Source organism: Hyperoodon ampullatus (genome assembly GCF_949752795.1).
Source record: "Hyperoodon ampullatus genome assembly, chromosome: 1".
Taxonomy (NCBI): domain Eukaryota; kingdom Metazoa; phylum Chordata; class Mammalia; order Artiodactyla; family Ziphiidae; genus Hyperoodon; species Hyperoodon ampullatus.
The window spans coordinates 60247088-60264097 of NC_136914.1; the positions used below are offsets into that span (position 1 = coordinate 60247088).

Genomic DNA, 17010 nt, shown 5'->3' on the forward strand with positions numbered 1-17010 from the left:
CTGCTGTGCAGGATTGAGATTGTTGATAGCAACAGTGGGCTCTAGGGAATGGCCACCAAGAACTATGAGGGGGTTGCAGATAAACTGTGTTTCCATGGATAGCCCTCTGGGAACCCAGTACTTGTCTAATGCTAGTTACCTTATACCGCAGCCTAATTGCTAAGTGTATAAATGTTTTCAACAAACATTAGTTGAGCACCTGTCCTCCTTCTGAGCTTTCATGCTGCTCCTCGAACATTGCATGTAGATATCCAACAGGAACATAAACCTACAGCATTATCTTGTTCTCAGAATCTCCTCTACCATCTTTAGCTTCCCTTCCTCTTCTAGTCTGCCATGGTTAATGCTGTCACTACTTACCCAGTCTCTCAAACTTGAAAATCTGGAATTACCTGTATTTTTCCCACTCCATACTTTCTATATCTAATAAGTTATCAAACACTGTTCTAAAAATGTTTTTCAAATCCATACCATGTTTTGGCTCAGATACCATACTGCTTAAGGTGAAACCCAGTTTATTTCTCCCCTGGACTTTTTGTTTTTAATTTATTTATTATTTTTGGCTGTATTGGGTCTTTGTTGCTGTGCGTGGGCTTTCTCTAGTTGGGGCGAACGGGGGCTACTCTTTGTTGTGCACGGGCTTCTCACTGTGGTGGCTTCTCTTGTTGCAGAGCACGGGTTCTAGGTGCGCGGGTCTCAGTAGTCGTGGCTTACGGGCTCTAGAGCGCAGGCTCAGTAGTTGTGGCGCACGGGCTTAGTTGCTCTGTGGCATGTGGGATCTTCCCAGACCAGGGCTCGAACCCGTGTCCCCTGCACTGGCAGGCAGATTCTTAACCACTGCGCCACCAGGGAAGTCCATAAATCTGTCTTTTTAATGCTGCATAGTATGGGTACATAAAATGTATATATTATAGTTTATTTAACCATTTATCAATGGACAGTTATGTTATTTATATTTTTTCTTTTGCTGTTACAAAGAATACTGAAGTGAAAGTCCTTGAACATGTACATAGGTGCAATTATATAGATACCAAAAAGAATTTCTGGGTAAAAATGAATATACATTTAAAATATTAATAGATACTGACAAATCACTTTACACAAAGTACCTATCAATTTATACTTCCAATCTCTATGCTTTTTTTTTTTCCAAGACCATTTAAGATCTGGACCTAGTGTATTTCTCCCAGCCTCAGTTCTCTTGTAACTTGATGTGTTCACTCATTTACTTGGTCACTGTCAAGCCACTCTCCAAGCTTTTATTCAGTACAAATTGTTTGCCAGGCACCATGCTATATGTTGAGGATTTAGTGCTGGAGAAGACAGATATGGTCTCTGCCCTCATCTAGCCTGTGCTCTTACTACACAGACCTTTTTGCCATTCTCAGACTCTTTTTATGCATTTGCAGCTATTATTCTGTCTTCCTGGTATGACTTTTCTTTTCTTTTAACTTTTCTGCCTAGAGAATTTTTTTTGATCATTGTTAGATTTTATCCTCTGTCATATCTTCCTTAATCTCTCCTCAGGTAGAGTTAGATAGGCCTTCCTTAGTGATCTCTCTTAGCACTTCATTTACATCCTTTTTATAGTGTTTATCCTGAAGAGTTCCAATTACTTGTTTATATATGTGTGTGCCCATGTGTGTCTGCATGTGTATGTATGGACCTCTCTCATTAGATTGTAAGCTCAGTAAGGGCAAGAACTTAGGATATATACCTTAATGTTCCCCCAGCTTAATGCCTTAAACACTGGAGAAGCTTCATAAATGTTGAATAAGTGAGTGAATGGCAAACTGAAGATGAACTTATTTTGTACAGGACACTCGGTGGCTTGTGAATATGACTGGGATCCGGTCAGTCTTCAGGGACCTAACCATGTTGTAAAGGAGATGAGAAACAGATGAGTAGACTGCAAGGCACATTGTGATAAGCTCTATGTAGCAGCACAAATGAATGCTTGATGACAATTTAATGGGGGAGATTAATTCTCATGAGTTGGGTATTCTGGTAATTTTTCAGGGGAGAGGATTTTTTCTTGCTTGTGCTATGTATTGTGAGGGATACACATAATGATAAGATATGGTTCCTGGCTTTAAGAGTTTTCATCAAATCGGGGCTTAGGGCAGAGATTGGCAGGCTATGGCCTACGGGCCAAATCTGGCCTGCTTCCTGTTTTTGTATAGCCCATGAGCTAAAATGATATTTTAACTTGAAATTGTTTTTATAAAAAGAATATTTTGTGATATGTGAAATTACATGAAATTCAAATTTTAGCATCTGTAATTAAATTTTGTTGGACCACAGCCACATTCGTTTCTTTACCCACTATTTTGTGACTGCATTTGCGCTACAGCAGCAGAGTTGAGTAGTTGTGACAAGAGACTTTTGGCCTGCAGTGCCTAAAATACTATCTGGCCTTTTACGGAAACAGTCTGCTGCCTTTTGTGTTAGAGGACGGGAAAGATTCAAGTAGAGAAGAAGAGAAAGACATTCATATTGAGAAGATTAGTTGAGTGGGACAGTGAATACTGCAGTCATCTAGAAACTTTAGAGCTGAAATGATGATCTAGCTTAACCTTTTATTTATTTATTTTATTTATTTTTGGCTGCGTTGGGTCTTCGTTGCTGTGCACGGGCTTTCTCTAGTTGTGGCAAGCTGGGGCTACTCTTTGTTGTGGTGCGCGGGCTTCTCATTGCAGTGGCTTCTCTTGTTGCCGAGCATGGGCTCTAGGTGCGCGGGCTTCAGTAGTTGTGGCATGCGGGCTCAGTAGTTGTGGCATGTGGGCTCAGTAGTTGTGGCTCGCGGGCTCTAGAACGCAGGCTCAGTAGTGGTGGCACACGGGCTTAGTTGCTCCGTGGCATGTGGGATCTTCCCAGACCAGGGCTCGAACGTGTGTCCCCTGCATTGGCAGGTGGATTCTTAACCACTGCACCACCAGGGAAGTCCAATTAACCTTTTATTTTACAGATAGAAGATCAAAAACTGTCAAAATCCACTTGTCTGTTAAGGGGCAGTGTGCACTGGAGTTCTAGAGCAGAAGCAGGATGATAAGATTATTGCTGGGGTAGGGCCAGATCATGAGTGGCCTTGCCCTTGAAAAATGAGTTGAAGAGCAAACTAAGAATAGACTTCCTTTCTCTCTTTGAATGTAATATTTCTTTTTTCTTTTGTATTTCTAGAAGGCCTTTGAGCCCTACTTCGAGATTTTGGAAGTGTATTCCACAAAGGCCAAGAATTATGTAAACGGGCATTGCACCAAGTATGAGCCCTGGCAGCTAATTGCATGGAGTGTCGTGTGGACTCTGCTGATAGTCTGGGTGTACGAGTTTGTCTTCCAGCCAGAGAGTAAGTATACTGTCCCCCCTGTAAAGATACAGTGGAGTTACACTAGCTTTGGAACTGATGGCTAATGGACTGTACTCATTTCTTGCCTGGTTGGTTTGGTTCTGATTTTTAAAATCTGTTTAAATAGAAAGGACATTGCCTTCTGACTGGTAAAGCTTTAATAGGACTTGTGTAACTGTAACTGTTATGTTGATTTTTCTGGATTTGCAGTTTACATTAAAACCCCTGAGAGATTAGTCCTGGTAAGGATCCACAGAGTATGGCTTAAACCCTCTTCACTTCAGCTTCTTGCCTAGAACATAATTGTGTCACCTGGAGTTCCCCAAGCATGAGTTTGTTGCTTTCACTTTAGGCCATTGTTTCAATAAAGATTATGTGACATTGGAACAGCACTCATGCAGTGACCATTGGAATGTCTGCTATGTGTCAGGCACTGCCAGGCTCTAGGGATATCTATACAAGTAATACAGGGTCCGTGTCCTCTTGGAGTTGAACCTCTGCTGTCAGGGGACAGTACACTTTGAGCTTCCTGGGTAGTGACTCCAGGAGCCAGACTGACATGGGAAGAGGAGGCTGCTTCTCAGGGAGTATGGAAGATGAGAAGTCTATTAGTGATCAGTTAGAACATCCTCCATCCTTCCTCAGATCCTGCCCACACTCCCTGCACCCCTCCCTGCCTCCCACTGCCTGGTTGTGTGGATCCTCCATCCTTCCTCAGATCCTGCCCACACTCCCTGCACCCCTCCCTGCCTCCCACCGCCTGGTTGTGTGGCACCTCCTTACAAATTCTTTTCCCCTGCAGGCTGTGGTTTGTAAGTACATGGTAGGAGAGGTGATGGGTGCTCCGTACACTCCCCTGCACCCCTTCCTCACCCTTAGTAGGGTATCTGAGTTAATAACATTGATGAGAGTTGCTTGCCATTTCTCATTTGTTTTAAACTTCCATAACTATTTGCTTCCCTGGTAACATCTGTTTGAAGGGGCTCTTTAACTGAATACTGTTTCTGCTTTTCTTCCTCTTCCCCCAGAAAAGTCAACTTAGAGGCCAGATTCTGTTTCCTCTCTTTACCATGCAGACAGCCATCCAGCTGTTCTAGTAACATTGCCGAGTTATGGCCGAGTCAACATTGCACTTAATTAAAATGGAAATGAGACGTGACTGCCCTGTCTGAAGTTTAGCTCACTCCAGCTTTAAAAATCCTGTCTTCAATTTCTGTTCCTAGTCCGTGCAAGATTTTCTCATAAACTCTGACAAATTAGACAGACTAACCCTTGTGCTTCGTTTGCTCCGTGGTTTGGAAACGGACGCAACCCCTGTCCCTTCTGCTCAGGCTTATTCCTTTCCTGGGAAGCATTTGATTCAGTGCTGCCCACCATCCTGTCCAATTCCAGAGGCCTCTAAGGAGTAGCAGTAAATGTACTTCTCTCTTTTTTTTATTGTGATAGAATATACATAACATAAAATTGATCATTTTACCCATTTTTAAGTGGACAGTTCAGTGACATTAAGTGCATTCACATTGTTGTGCAGCCATCACCACCATCCTTCTCTAGAACTCTCTCATCATTGTAAGCTCTGTACCCATTAAACACAAACTTCCCACCACTCCCTCTCCCTGGCTCCTGGCAGCCACCATTCTGTGTACCTTTCCTTTTAAGACGGTGCATTTGTAAATCCAAACTAAGGCCAGAGATCTTGAGGTTTATATTTCTTTGCTGTGATTAGTATTAGCTTTAGGTATTTACTTCTGTTTTCCATTGTGCAGCCCTCGGTGCCCGTGTGCATTTTGCTTAACCAGTAGTTGAAGCAAGCCATCTTAGGTCTCAGGTACTTACTTGCCTTTAGCGTTCAAAAAAGAATGTGCTGGCTTCTGAGTACACCATGAGAAAATAAATGGGAGCAGTGTGTTAATGGTCTGTGGCATCTAAATCTTTGTGAACTCCAAGCCATTGTGGTTGTTTTATTTTTTTGCGGTACACGGGCCTGTCACTGTTGTGGCCTCTCCCGTTGCGGAGCACAGGCTCCGGACGCGCAGGCTCAGCGGCCATGGCTCACGGGCCCAGCCACTCCACGGCATGTGGGATCTTCCCGGACCGGGGTACGAACCTGTGTCCCCTGCATCGGCAGGTGGACTCTCAACCACTGCGCCACCAGGGAAGCCCTGTTGTTTTATTTTTAATAACATTTTTTCTTATTATAAAAGCAGTACATGTTCATTGTATAAAATTAGGCAATATAACTAAACCATAAGAAAAAAAATTCAAATCTTATTACCTAGAGATAACCACCATTTATGTATCTGTATCTCTTTCTATATCTGAATCTGGTTGAATCATATAAAATGAAGTTTTTGTCAGTCAAAAATTGTTGAATATTGGCAATTTCATATTGCTTTAATACGTATACACACACATTTTTTATTTTGTAACTTCCAACTTAAATTTTAGACACAGATAGAAATGTCTTCCCTCCAGAGATGGGAGGTAATTTTGATAGCACTGCCGATTTCTTCAGCACCTTGCTCATGTAGAAGTATCCCATGTATTACTGAACATCCAGTCACTTTTAGTATATTGCCTTAGAGGAGTCTAAGGTCCGTCTAGTGATAAATTTTGCTGATCTTCAAATTCCGGGTACCCTTCTGAGGGAGGAGGGTAATTGCGGAACACAGGACGGACATGGGTAGATAAGAACTGGAGGTGGCAGGAGGGTGGGGCAGGGCAGGGCTGGAGCCCTCTAAGGTGTGATCTCTCCTTTAATCCTGCTCCATCCTTACTAACTCATGTTGACTTAAACTGTGGGACCGTCTGCAGTTCATCAACAGAAATCTGAGTTCTGTGGTAGGAGGAGGTTTCTAGCCATGGCACCTTGAGCAACACCCTTAAGCCTGTTGGCCTGTTTCCTCACAGTAAAATGAGCATAATAATACTGCTTTACCCAGTCTCAAAGAGTGATGGGAGGATCGAGTGGCATAAGTGGTGTGAAAGGGATTTGTAAACTGTAAAGAGCCACGCATTGTCGTTCTTACACCGGCATTTCTTATTGTATTACCTTAAAACATTCTCGTTACTTTTTTTTCCTGTACCTCTGGGAAATTTTACTTTTGAGATTATCTTTTTAGGTCTTGACCACATAATCTTTTCATTCTCGATTTCTCCACCTCTGGTCTGTATTCTGTTCTTTTTACCCTGTACCATATTATCTCACAACTTTCACAAAATTAGTGAACTCTTTTCTCCTCCACCTAGTCACATTAATGTACTTTTGGACACCTGACTCAGCTTGCTGATTTTTAGACCTCTTTCTACCTCATTAATTAATTACTTCATCTATTAAATAAGGAAGTGGTTCTGAATCTTTACAGCTTTAACGTTGTTAGAAATAATCAAATAACAAGCAGCTTAACTATCCAACACTAAGTTATGCTCATTTGATGGACTACTGTGGTAACACTGAAAAACACGTTTAGGAAGAATTTTTAATAATGTAGAAAATGCTGTAAATGAGAAGAGGATATGATATTGTACATACAGTAAGATCTCAGGACTGAAAGGAAATACTCCAAAATTTAAACAAAAAGTAACAGTGGTTTCAGTCCCTTTGTCTTAGTCAGTCTGTGTCTTAGATACTGGGTTTTGTCCCAGACATTTACAGTGTTGACCTCAGTGCTAGGCACTTAGGGATGCAACCTAAGCAAAAACAACTAGTAAAGATGCAAGGCATCATATAATAAATACCCAAAGAAGGTACAGACACATTCTTTGGCTGTTGAAACACCTTCTGGCCAAGGAAATTGGAATTTCCCAGATCTCCTAGGAAAGCAGTGAAGTTCATTCAGTTCATGCCTTATATCTTTGCAGATATAGAAAGCCTATGTGTAGATTCCTTAGAAACTCACTTGGGATAACTGAAAATTCCTGTGTGCATTTGAAGCAGTGTAGAGGCCTGGGAGTCTAGGACTAGAAAAACAAAGACTTCAGTTAAATCCCCGCCCCATCACTGATTCGATCCGTGGCCTTGAGCAAGTTATTAATGCTTTGATCCTTAGCTGCCCTTGGATAGCAGGTAGTGCCTTCTTTGCCAACCTCAAAATCTTGTTGTCAGAGTCAGTTGAGATATACTGAACGTGAATTCATTAAAAGGCACGACTGTCTATTTAGATGCCATGTATTTATAACTATTGTAATTGATAGGATCAGAATTCCATATTTGTCCTGTGTACTGCCCAACAGAATGGAGTCTGATTGGTGTCCGTGATATTTGAAGGCCTTTTTAGGTCCAGAAAATGTTGTTGGGATGTGTGTTGAATGAGAGACTGGAGCATAGATCCTGAAGAAAAGCATGGGTTGGGCATTTGTTTTGAGGGAGAGGAGAGAAATGTTGGGCATCCGGAAACGTTGGGAAGGTAAGGAGCTCTGCAATATACTTGACCCAGCAATTCTCTTTCTGGGAATTTATCCTGTAGGTATACTGTCACGTACACATACGGTGTGTGTTACAAGGTTAGCTATTTCAGCATGGTTTGTGATAGCAAATATTAGAAACAACCTAAGTTTCCATCAGGAAAGGGCAGGTTAAATAAATTAGGGTACATCCATCTAATGGAATACTCTACAGGTATAAAATGAATGAGGAAGCACAGATCTTTTTTTTTTTTTTTTTTTTTTTTTTGCGGTACGCGGGCCTCTCACTGTTGTGGCCTCTCCCGTTGTGGAGCACAGGCTCTGGACGCGCAGGCTCAGCGGCCATGGCTCATGGGCCTAGCCGCTCCGCGGCATGTGGGATCTTCCCGGACCGGGGCACGAACCCGCATCCCCTGCATCGGCAGGCGGACTCTCAACCACTGCGCCACCAGGGAAGCCCGGAAGCACAGATCTTTAAAAGAATATTGCTAAGTAGAAGAACAAGGTCTAGTACAGTGCTGGAGTATGCTACCTTTTGTGTAAAAGAGACAAATAAGAACATACCTCTATTCTTACTTGTATATGTGTAAAGAAATTCTAGAAGGGTATCTAGAAACTAGTAGTAATATTAACCTGGGGGTAGGATGAGGGTCTGGGGGATAGATGAGAGAGCGAGTGTGTTTATTTTTTTATTTTTGAACCATGTAAATGTATTACTTATTCAAAAATTAAAAGGTTTTTTAAAAAAGGAAAGAAACTACCTTTGCCATCTGAGGGCAGGTGAGATTGTGGAGGACATGTTGAATAGTTCATACATTATGACTATCAGGTCATATAATCTGTGGAAATTTATTTGGATAATAGAACCATTTGTTTCTTTTAGGTTTATGGTCAAGGTTTAAAAAGAGATGTTTTAAGCTTATCCGGAAGATGCCTATTATTGGTCGTAAGGTAAGCAGAATCCTGTAGATTTTCCCTACCGCCTCCTACCCCCATGGTCATCAGACCTCTTTCTTTATAGTCACTGAAACTAGAAGTTCAAGGGAGCTGGGTGAGTTTTGTCCCCCACCTCCAAGAAACATTCGACAATGTCTGGAGACATTTTTGGATATCACAAGAGGAGGTGGGTGCTGTCGGCATCTAGTGGATAGAGGCCAGGGACGCTGCTGAACACCCTCCAGTGCACAGGTCAGCCTCCACAGCAGAGGACTGGCTGACTCAAAATAGCAGAAGTGCCAAGAATGAGAAGGCTGACTCCGCCCTTTCTCCAACGTATCTGACCGAAGGAGAAAGATGTTATTCAGGAGAAATTTGAAATTAGACAACCTGACAGAAGTGACATGAAGCTTTGGAGCAATATTTGGCTGAATTTAGACGCTTATCAGGGATTGAGTGCTTACTTGGTTTAGATCGGGGTTGGCAAACATTTCCTGTAAAGGGCTAGGTATGAAGCATTTTAGACGTTGCAGGCCATACCATGTCTGCCACAGCTCCTCACCCCTGCCCTTGCAGAGGGAAAGCAGTGATAGTACGATGGGTAGAGGAATGAGCCTGGCTGTGTTCCAGTGAGATTCTCTAACAGGCACAGGCCAAATTCAGCCTGTATGATTTGGCCTGTAGTTTGCTGATCCCAGGTTCAGAAACTTAGAGCAGAGCCATTCTCTTGCTCTTTGTTCATATCTGTAGTCTAGTATGTTCCCTTCACTGGATCCTCTCTATCCTCATCCACGCTCAGGATAAGGCAGTCACGTCTGTACCCTTCCCACAGATTCTTTATCACAGGTGAAAATAAACAGGGCAGGCCCCACTGCAGGCTCTAAGGAACGCACATGATCCTTGATGGCTTCATCTTCCTTGCTTCCCTGCCCCTCAACTTTGCTGCAAGCTTTCTTTCACTTCTGGCTTTCAGTTCCTTTTCCCCTTTCCTGGCCAAACCAGAAAAGATGGCAGTTATCTTTTAGCCTTTGACTGAAGTCCATTCAGACCACTGTGCTAAGTCTCCCAGAACTTTGTATTTTCAGGTTCATTTCCTGTGGGGAAGTGAAAGTAATAACTGGGGTGGAGAAGGAGAATGAGGGCTTTTATTTGACCTCTAATCATATTAAGCCCTAAAATTGAATCTACTTTAGTCCTTAGAAAATGAAGGGTAGGAGAGAGGGAAGATAGAAAGGATGGACTGATCACAAAGGATAATAGCTTTTCCCCGTATTATTCCCTGTATTTTTTCTGCCTTTATTCATCACACTTTTCCCCTTCAGTTTCAGATTTTGAGACATATAAATGCTGGGGTTCCAGAACCCATTAAATGTATATGATAACAGAATTGGAAGGTACTTAGAAACTGTATAATCACCTTTTAATTTTTAGATGCAGATTTTGAGGCGCAGAGACAAAAGTTACTTGTTTTGAGTGAGTGTGTGTGTCCCTCTGTCATTCATTGAGCACCTGCTCAGGGTCAGGTACTATTCTGGGTGCTGGGGACACAGTGGTGAACAAGGCCAAGTCCCTCCTCCATAGAATCTATATTTCAGTACTAAGGAAAGACAGAAAATGAATAAGTAAACAAATACTTAAGAATTTCACTTTGAAATAAATGCTGTGAAGAAATTAAAATGCAGTGGAGATTCTGAGGCAAGAATTGGGGTGAGGATGTGCTTGCTGTGCTTTCTAACATGCCTCTCTATCATTTTTGTCTGTTTTATTACAACAGCATCATCTATGCATGGAAGCTCAGCTTTCATAGTTCTGGTTACATTTATGCAGCATAATTCTTTATTTACAACTTGAAAAATACCTTCATGTCCATCACATGCCCTGGCATTGCCCAGGAGTGTGGACCATGCTTCCTGCCAATATCTGCGTGTTAGACTTTGCAGACATGTTTTAAAGGAGAGGCTTTCCCTGTGGTTTCATTGAGGGCCACGTCTAAGAAGACCTTCTTGGATTCTAATCATCCATGACACTTTTCATTACCTTTTAGTTTCTGTGATGCTAAAAATAAGCTCAGGAGAACAGGACACACACACACCCCCCCCACCCCCGGCCTAAGTTTGTTTTGTTCACTGTGTATCTCTGGCCCACAGTAGTAGTTCAACAAATATTTATTAAGTAAATAAGTGAATGAATGAAAGAAAATGTCTGATGAGGATGGAAACAAAATAACCATAGCTGATAAATGATGTAGCAGAAAGGACTTGAGCTCCTCCTAGCACTTAAGAGTCAAGCAGTGCAAAGCTGTCAACCTGAGGAGACAGGTGGCAGCCTCCCTGGCTCTTCCCAGCATGTCTTGTGCTTCTGTGTGGGGATTTGTGTAGGGCCTCCAGATTTCTGGTGTGCTCTGGGCGTGCCTTGGTAAAGGAGCTCATCCCTTGCTCAAGCACCAGAATCTATTTTACTGCTGCTTGGCCTGTTTTCTGGTTACTGTTCATGGTTCTACCTTAGTTTCTTTGGTGCACACACTGTAGCTGCTGCCAAGGGACGAACAAGGTCCAAATATCGCCCTCAGAGAAGTGCTGACTTTAGCAAATGCAAACCAAGTAAAGCATTGGTGAGGTCAACGTGGCAGAGGAAAAGGGTGGGGGTGGAGTAGGGAATTGAGTGTCTCTTTGACCTTCAGAGAGAAAGCTGACTTTTCAGACTTCTAAGAGACTATTGCCCAGGCCAGAAAATAGCTGAATGGTCAAAATGTCACCACACCTTTTTAAGAAAAAATACCATCCTTATTCTGAAGCACTTGTGCAGTGCCCAGCATTGAGCAGTTGGTTTGGTGTTGTAACTGGTTCTTCTACTCTCCGCGCTGTATTCTTCTAGCTCCCTATTAACTTTATATTCCTTATCTTTGGAGATCCAAGATAAGTTGAACAAGACCAAGGAAGATATTAGCAAGAATATGTCATTCCTGAAAGTGGACAAAGATTACGTGAAAGCCCTGCCCTCTCAAGGAATGAGCCCGGCTGCAGTTCTGGAGAAGCTCAAAGAATACAGCTCTATGGGTACGATTCTCAGCAAATATATGCTCCCTACTTCCTTAATGTGACTGGTTATTTGGTCATCATTTGATGTTTGCAGAGGTTAAGAAGAGTTCATCCCTGGTGCTTCTATATTCAGGAGGGCCCACTCCCCGTCTCAAAGGCTGAATTTCGTATTTTAAAAACTGAATTTATATAGATTCATCCTTCACCCATAAAGCAAACAAATCTCAGAGATGGTGGAACTTGGTTCCATTTTCTTTTCTAAGCCTGAATAAAATAGACCCGATTTGTTTTTCAGAAAGAGAAAATATCTAACAAAATGAAATACAGATTCATTATAGAAATTGTGAAATCCGTATAGAGGCACAGAAGAAAATAAGTCAGTATAATTTCATCCTCAAAAGATAAACACAGATGATATATATGTATAATCTCAGAATGTTAATAGTGTTTTGTGTAATAAGCACACACACGTACATATATGTATGCATGAGCACGTGTGGGAAGGATAAATGAACGTAAGTAGCTTAATGTTTAAGAGTACAGCCCGGATTCACTCAGCCTGGATTCACATCTGGTTCAGCCACTTAAAATATGGCCTTGGGTTGGTTACTTAACTTCTCTCTGCCTCTGTTTCTGTCTCTCTACTATGAGGATAATAACAATGGTACTTATCTGAAAGGATAATTGTAGAGATTAAATGAGATTATGCATGTAAATATATGATACCTGGTTTATAATAAGTACTCAATAAATGTTAACTATTATTAACACAAACATGTTTGTTACAAATTAAGATCATATTACAAATACCTTTTAAAAATAGGCTTTTTAGTTTGGCATAATTTTAGATTTATAGAAAATTTGCAAAGATAATAGATTTCCCACATACCCCTTACCCAGCTTCTCCTGATGTTAACATCTAAAATAATCATGGTACATTTGTCAAAACTAAAAAATTAACATCGGTACAGTGCTATCAACTAAACTACAAATTCTATTCCTGTTTCATCAGTTTTTCTATAATGTCCTTTTTCCTGTTCTAGGATCTAGTCCAGGATACCATATTACATTTTAAAATTTCTAATTGACATCTGTTGAATTTTTGACATCAGATGGTACAAAACTAGATACAGTGCAGGATTTATATATGATATAAAGCAAGGATTAACATTCTCTGAGGCCTGTGTATTAAAGATTTCTATGATTATGAGGGCTGGTTGGCTGCCCCATATTTCCTTCCCTTCCATTTTTAAGTCACTGTCCATTGCCATACTCTGTAGCCCCAGTAAAAGAACAGGAAATAAAACCATATATCCTACTTTTGAAATGCTGGTGACCTCTGGTCTGAAGACATACATGGCACAGACCAGTGTCCTCTAAAGAAAGAGGGAAAGTCAAACTGGTCACAAGCTGGCAGATCACGTGAGAATGAGGGGTTTGTCGGGATATTCACTACTCAGTCTTCTGCTCTCATTGGAACTGCAGATCTTGGCTTTATAGAGCCCATGGCAACAGTTTTCAGTTAGGGTGCTTCTGTAATTCTCACTACCCATTTTCAATAGGGCACAGCCATGTTGTCATAAAAGGACCTGAGACACCCACATGAACAGATTTGTTGGTATTGTAGAGTGTCTCCCGGGGAGCACCTCAGACAGGAAGTGGAAAGTCGGACCTTACATTCTGGTCAGGAACCTGTCCTCTGAGCCTTCTCCCAGTGATGGCTGTGTTCCTGATGCTGAGTGCTGCAGCAGAGGTTGCTGGAAGCAGGTGGCTAATTCTGTATGGGTTTCCAGGCCTGTCTGAAGGAGGGGTCCCTGAGGACAGGATGCCAATGGTTCATATCTCACCATGGTTTGTCTAGTCAGGGATTCAGTTTCCTGGCTCCAGCTCTGGTGATAGTATACTGAAATTCTGCACCTTCGCCTTACTCTTTTCTGCTAACTCTGCTCATAGCAGTTCCCACACTTCCTTTGACTGGCCAGGAAGGGAGAGAAGAAGGAAGCCACTGCCGAAAAAGGTCAAGCTGAGCCACACAGAGAACAGAAAAGGAGTACAGATAAAGGAAAATTGTTCTGCTGTTAGAAGGCAGTTGGGGATGATGACATTATTATTGGACTATCTTTACTGTACCCAGATGCTGTTCGTACCTTTTTCACACTGTTGTTGATGGTAATTGTTGACCGTTCATCTTTATTTTGCTGTGATAGCTCTTTATTGGAGTTCTTTTTCTTGATTTCATGTAAGAACACCTTTGGGTTTCCACTCCAACTTTTTTTTTCTTTTGTATGCAGAGGAGTTTCTTCCTATTTCTTCTTTATTAGAACCTGTCTTCCCAAAGGCTCCTGCTTACTGATCCAGTAGTCTTCCCTTTCTCTGTAGATGTCTTGTGGCAAGAAGGGAAGGCCTCCGGAGCGGTGTACAGTGGGGAGAAGGAGCTCACTGAACTCCTTGTGAAGGTGAGCGAGTGCCCAGTACTTGCAGGGAGTGTGTGGCCCTGCCACTTTAGATTACTGCATTTTTTTCTCCTTATTTTTGTAATTAAAAAAAATTACTTAATGAAAGTTTATTGTTAAAATAAACTAAAGAGGTTTAGCAAGTGTCTCTTTACCCAGACATAGGCGAATATGCATAATATTGATCAAAGACATCTTCAATCTGTAAAAAAAAGTAAAATGTTACTGTGTTTCCAGGCTTCATAGACGCCCTGTGTAGAAGGCAGATACTAGGGAAGGTAGTCCATCATTTGAGATTATTAATGACAAGATATATTTTGTTGGATCAGAAGAGACAAGGGATGGAAACTGGGTCATAATTTCCTATACTACATGAGTCTCAAATCACATGATCTGAGAATGAGCAGTGGTCTCAATTATAATTCAAATAATTCTCATTTTTTGTTGACTTAAAAATTGCCTTTAGCTTCTTCCACTTCTAATCAAATTTATTTTTTAAACCCCACTTTGTCATATAAAATTGGCATTGGACTGCTGTTCTCTAAGGTCTTTGTGTTTGATTATTCTGACTATGAAACTGTGCATACCTTACTAAATATTATAGGTTTTGCTCAGCTGTGTCTTGATGTAATACCCTGACCTTACTTCTACGCTTAAGAATGTTTCAGTGGCTTCCCATTATCTACAGGACAAAACTCAAGCTGCTCATGCAGCAGAAAATACAAGTCCCTTCGTGAGCCAGCTCCCACCTATTTTTTTCAACCATTCCTGTTATTTTCCCTCATGAATACTAACCATTGCCTTTTCTCTTCACTGAGTACACCTTGCTCCTATGTTGTTTTCCTTTCCCTTCTGTTCTAAGTGATGAATTCCTATTCATGTCTCAAGGTTCCACTGAACAGATAACCTCCAGACCACTCAGGATGTTCGTTATTCCCTCTTTAAGGCCCCTTAGCCTCATGTACGTACGTACATCTGGTATCACACTTAAAATAGTTGTGCCAGACACTCTACTTAAAGTGCTTCGCGTGCGTTATCTTATTTACTTATGGCTAGAACCCCATCAGATAGGTACTATGATTATCCCCTTTAGCATGAGGAAATTGAGCCTCAGAGAGGTTATCTGACCTAAGAATACACAGCTAGAAGTGATAGGTAAAGCTAAGATTTCAAACTGGGGCTGTTTGGTGTTTTAGTCTGTGCTTTTAACCGCATTTATACTTCCTCTCTTACCACATTGTAAAATAATTTTTATGCCTGTCTGTCTCCTCCACTATATTTTGATCTTCTTTAGATTGGGGAACATATCTTACCATTTTTCCAGTTTCTAGTGTTGTGTCTGATACCTAGAAACTTTTGTTTGTTGCGTGATTCTTTTTTTTTAATACAGTGTAATTGTCTTCACATCTGCTTGCATTTCTCTGCAGGCTTATGGAGATTTTGCATGGAGTAATCCGCTGCATCCAGATATCTTCCCAGGACTACGTAAAATAGAAGCAGAGATTGTGAGGATGGCTTGTTCCCTATTCAATGGGGGACCAGATTCCTGTGGATGTGTAAGTATATGCAGGTGGCATCCTATAATCTGATTTGTTTAGCTTAAAATGGAAGAGTTTATTCAAAACATTTTATTACACAAGTAATACATGATTATTTTAGGAAGATCCAGATTAACAGCGATTTTTAAAGGTTATGATTTTGTAATTCATGGAGTATCAACATTTTGGTAAATATAGATATATATTTTTTTTTTTGTGGTACGCGGGCCTCTCACTGCCGTGGCCTCTCCCGTTGTGGAGCACAGGCTCCGGACGCGCAGGCCCAGCGGCCACGGCCCACGGGCCCAGCCGCTCCGCGGCACGCGGGACCCTCCCGGACCGGGGCACGAACCCGTGCCCCCCGCATCGGCAGGCGGACTCTCAACCACTGTGCCACCAGGGAAGCCCTAGATATTTTTTTATCTTCAGTCTTTTATTTTGAAAAACTTTAAACTTACATTAAGTTGTCAGAATAGTTTAAAGAACATCCTAGATTCACTAAATATAAATATTTTGTCATATCTGCTCTCTCCTCCTCTTTCTCTCCCTCCCTTTCTTCCACCCATCTACCTACCTACCCACTTATCTATATAATTTTTTCAAACCATCCTATACTTTTTTGATATACTTGTTTTGCTTGAGCTGGATGTTTATTATTTTGCTATAAATTGAATCTCGGTTTAGGAGTAAAGGAAGAGGGTGTCATTGTATTTAAAGATGCACATGAGGATTCCTTCTTTCAACTATTCTTTCCAGTAGATGTTTGTTAGTTTTCCTAAACTGTGATTGATAAACTTCTGTTGAGGTTTGGTACCACAAACTGATATTGCCTTCTCTAGAAAAAAGTAAATTTCAGCTTATCAAGATAGTTAGATTTAACCCAGGGTGCTGTAATGGTAACCTAGAAGTGCTAATCCTATCATACCAAATACTTTTGTAATCATTAGAAAGTCTGCACATTTAATTTTGAAGGGCCCATCCAAAGACGAGAACATTTTATAGTTACTTTTTTGTTTTTTTCCCAATAAGTAGCATTGGGTTTTACTTTTAAGTTGGCACCATGAAAAATCAACATGTTCAAATACTCAGTAGCTAACAAAACTGGTATTCCTGGCATTCATTTTCCCCCCAAAAGTTCCAAAACTGTTAAAAACCCAACCATAATCTAGCAGTGGGTTCCCTTACGGCATTTAGATGAACGGGATGATGTAGAGGGGAGATGCCAGTATACGTACAGTACGTGGGTATTCTTCTGTGCCATTAGACTCTTTATGAACTTTTTTTAAAAGCCTCAC

General features: G+C 41.3%; 1 protein-coding gene across 1 annotated transcript in view; it reads left to right on the forward strand.

The window, feature by feature from the left end:
- The window catches only part of SGPL1 (sphingosine-1-phosphate lyase 1), a gene marked incomplete at its 5' end in the record, with an annotated part of 49809 nt that overhangs the window by 17214 nt on the left and 15585 nt on the right, over positions 1 to 17010 (forward strand). The window contains 5 exons of the mRNA XM_079707834.1: positions 3181 to 3346; positions 8634 to 8701; positions 11595 to 11742; positions 14104 to 14180; positions 15605 to 15733. Of these exons, the coding sequence (XP_079563960.1) occupies positions 3181 to 3346; positions 8634 to 8701; positions 11595 to 11742; positions 14104 to 14180; positions 15605 to 15733 (588 nt within the window). The remainder of the gene's footprint in view (positions 1 to 3180; positions 3347 to 8633; positions 8702 to 11594; positions 11743 to 14103; positions 14181 to 15604; positions 15734 to 17010) is intronic.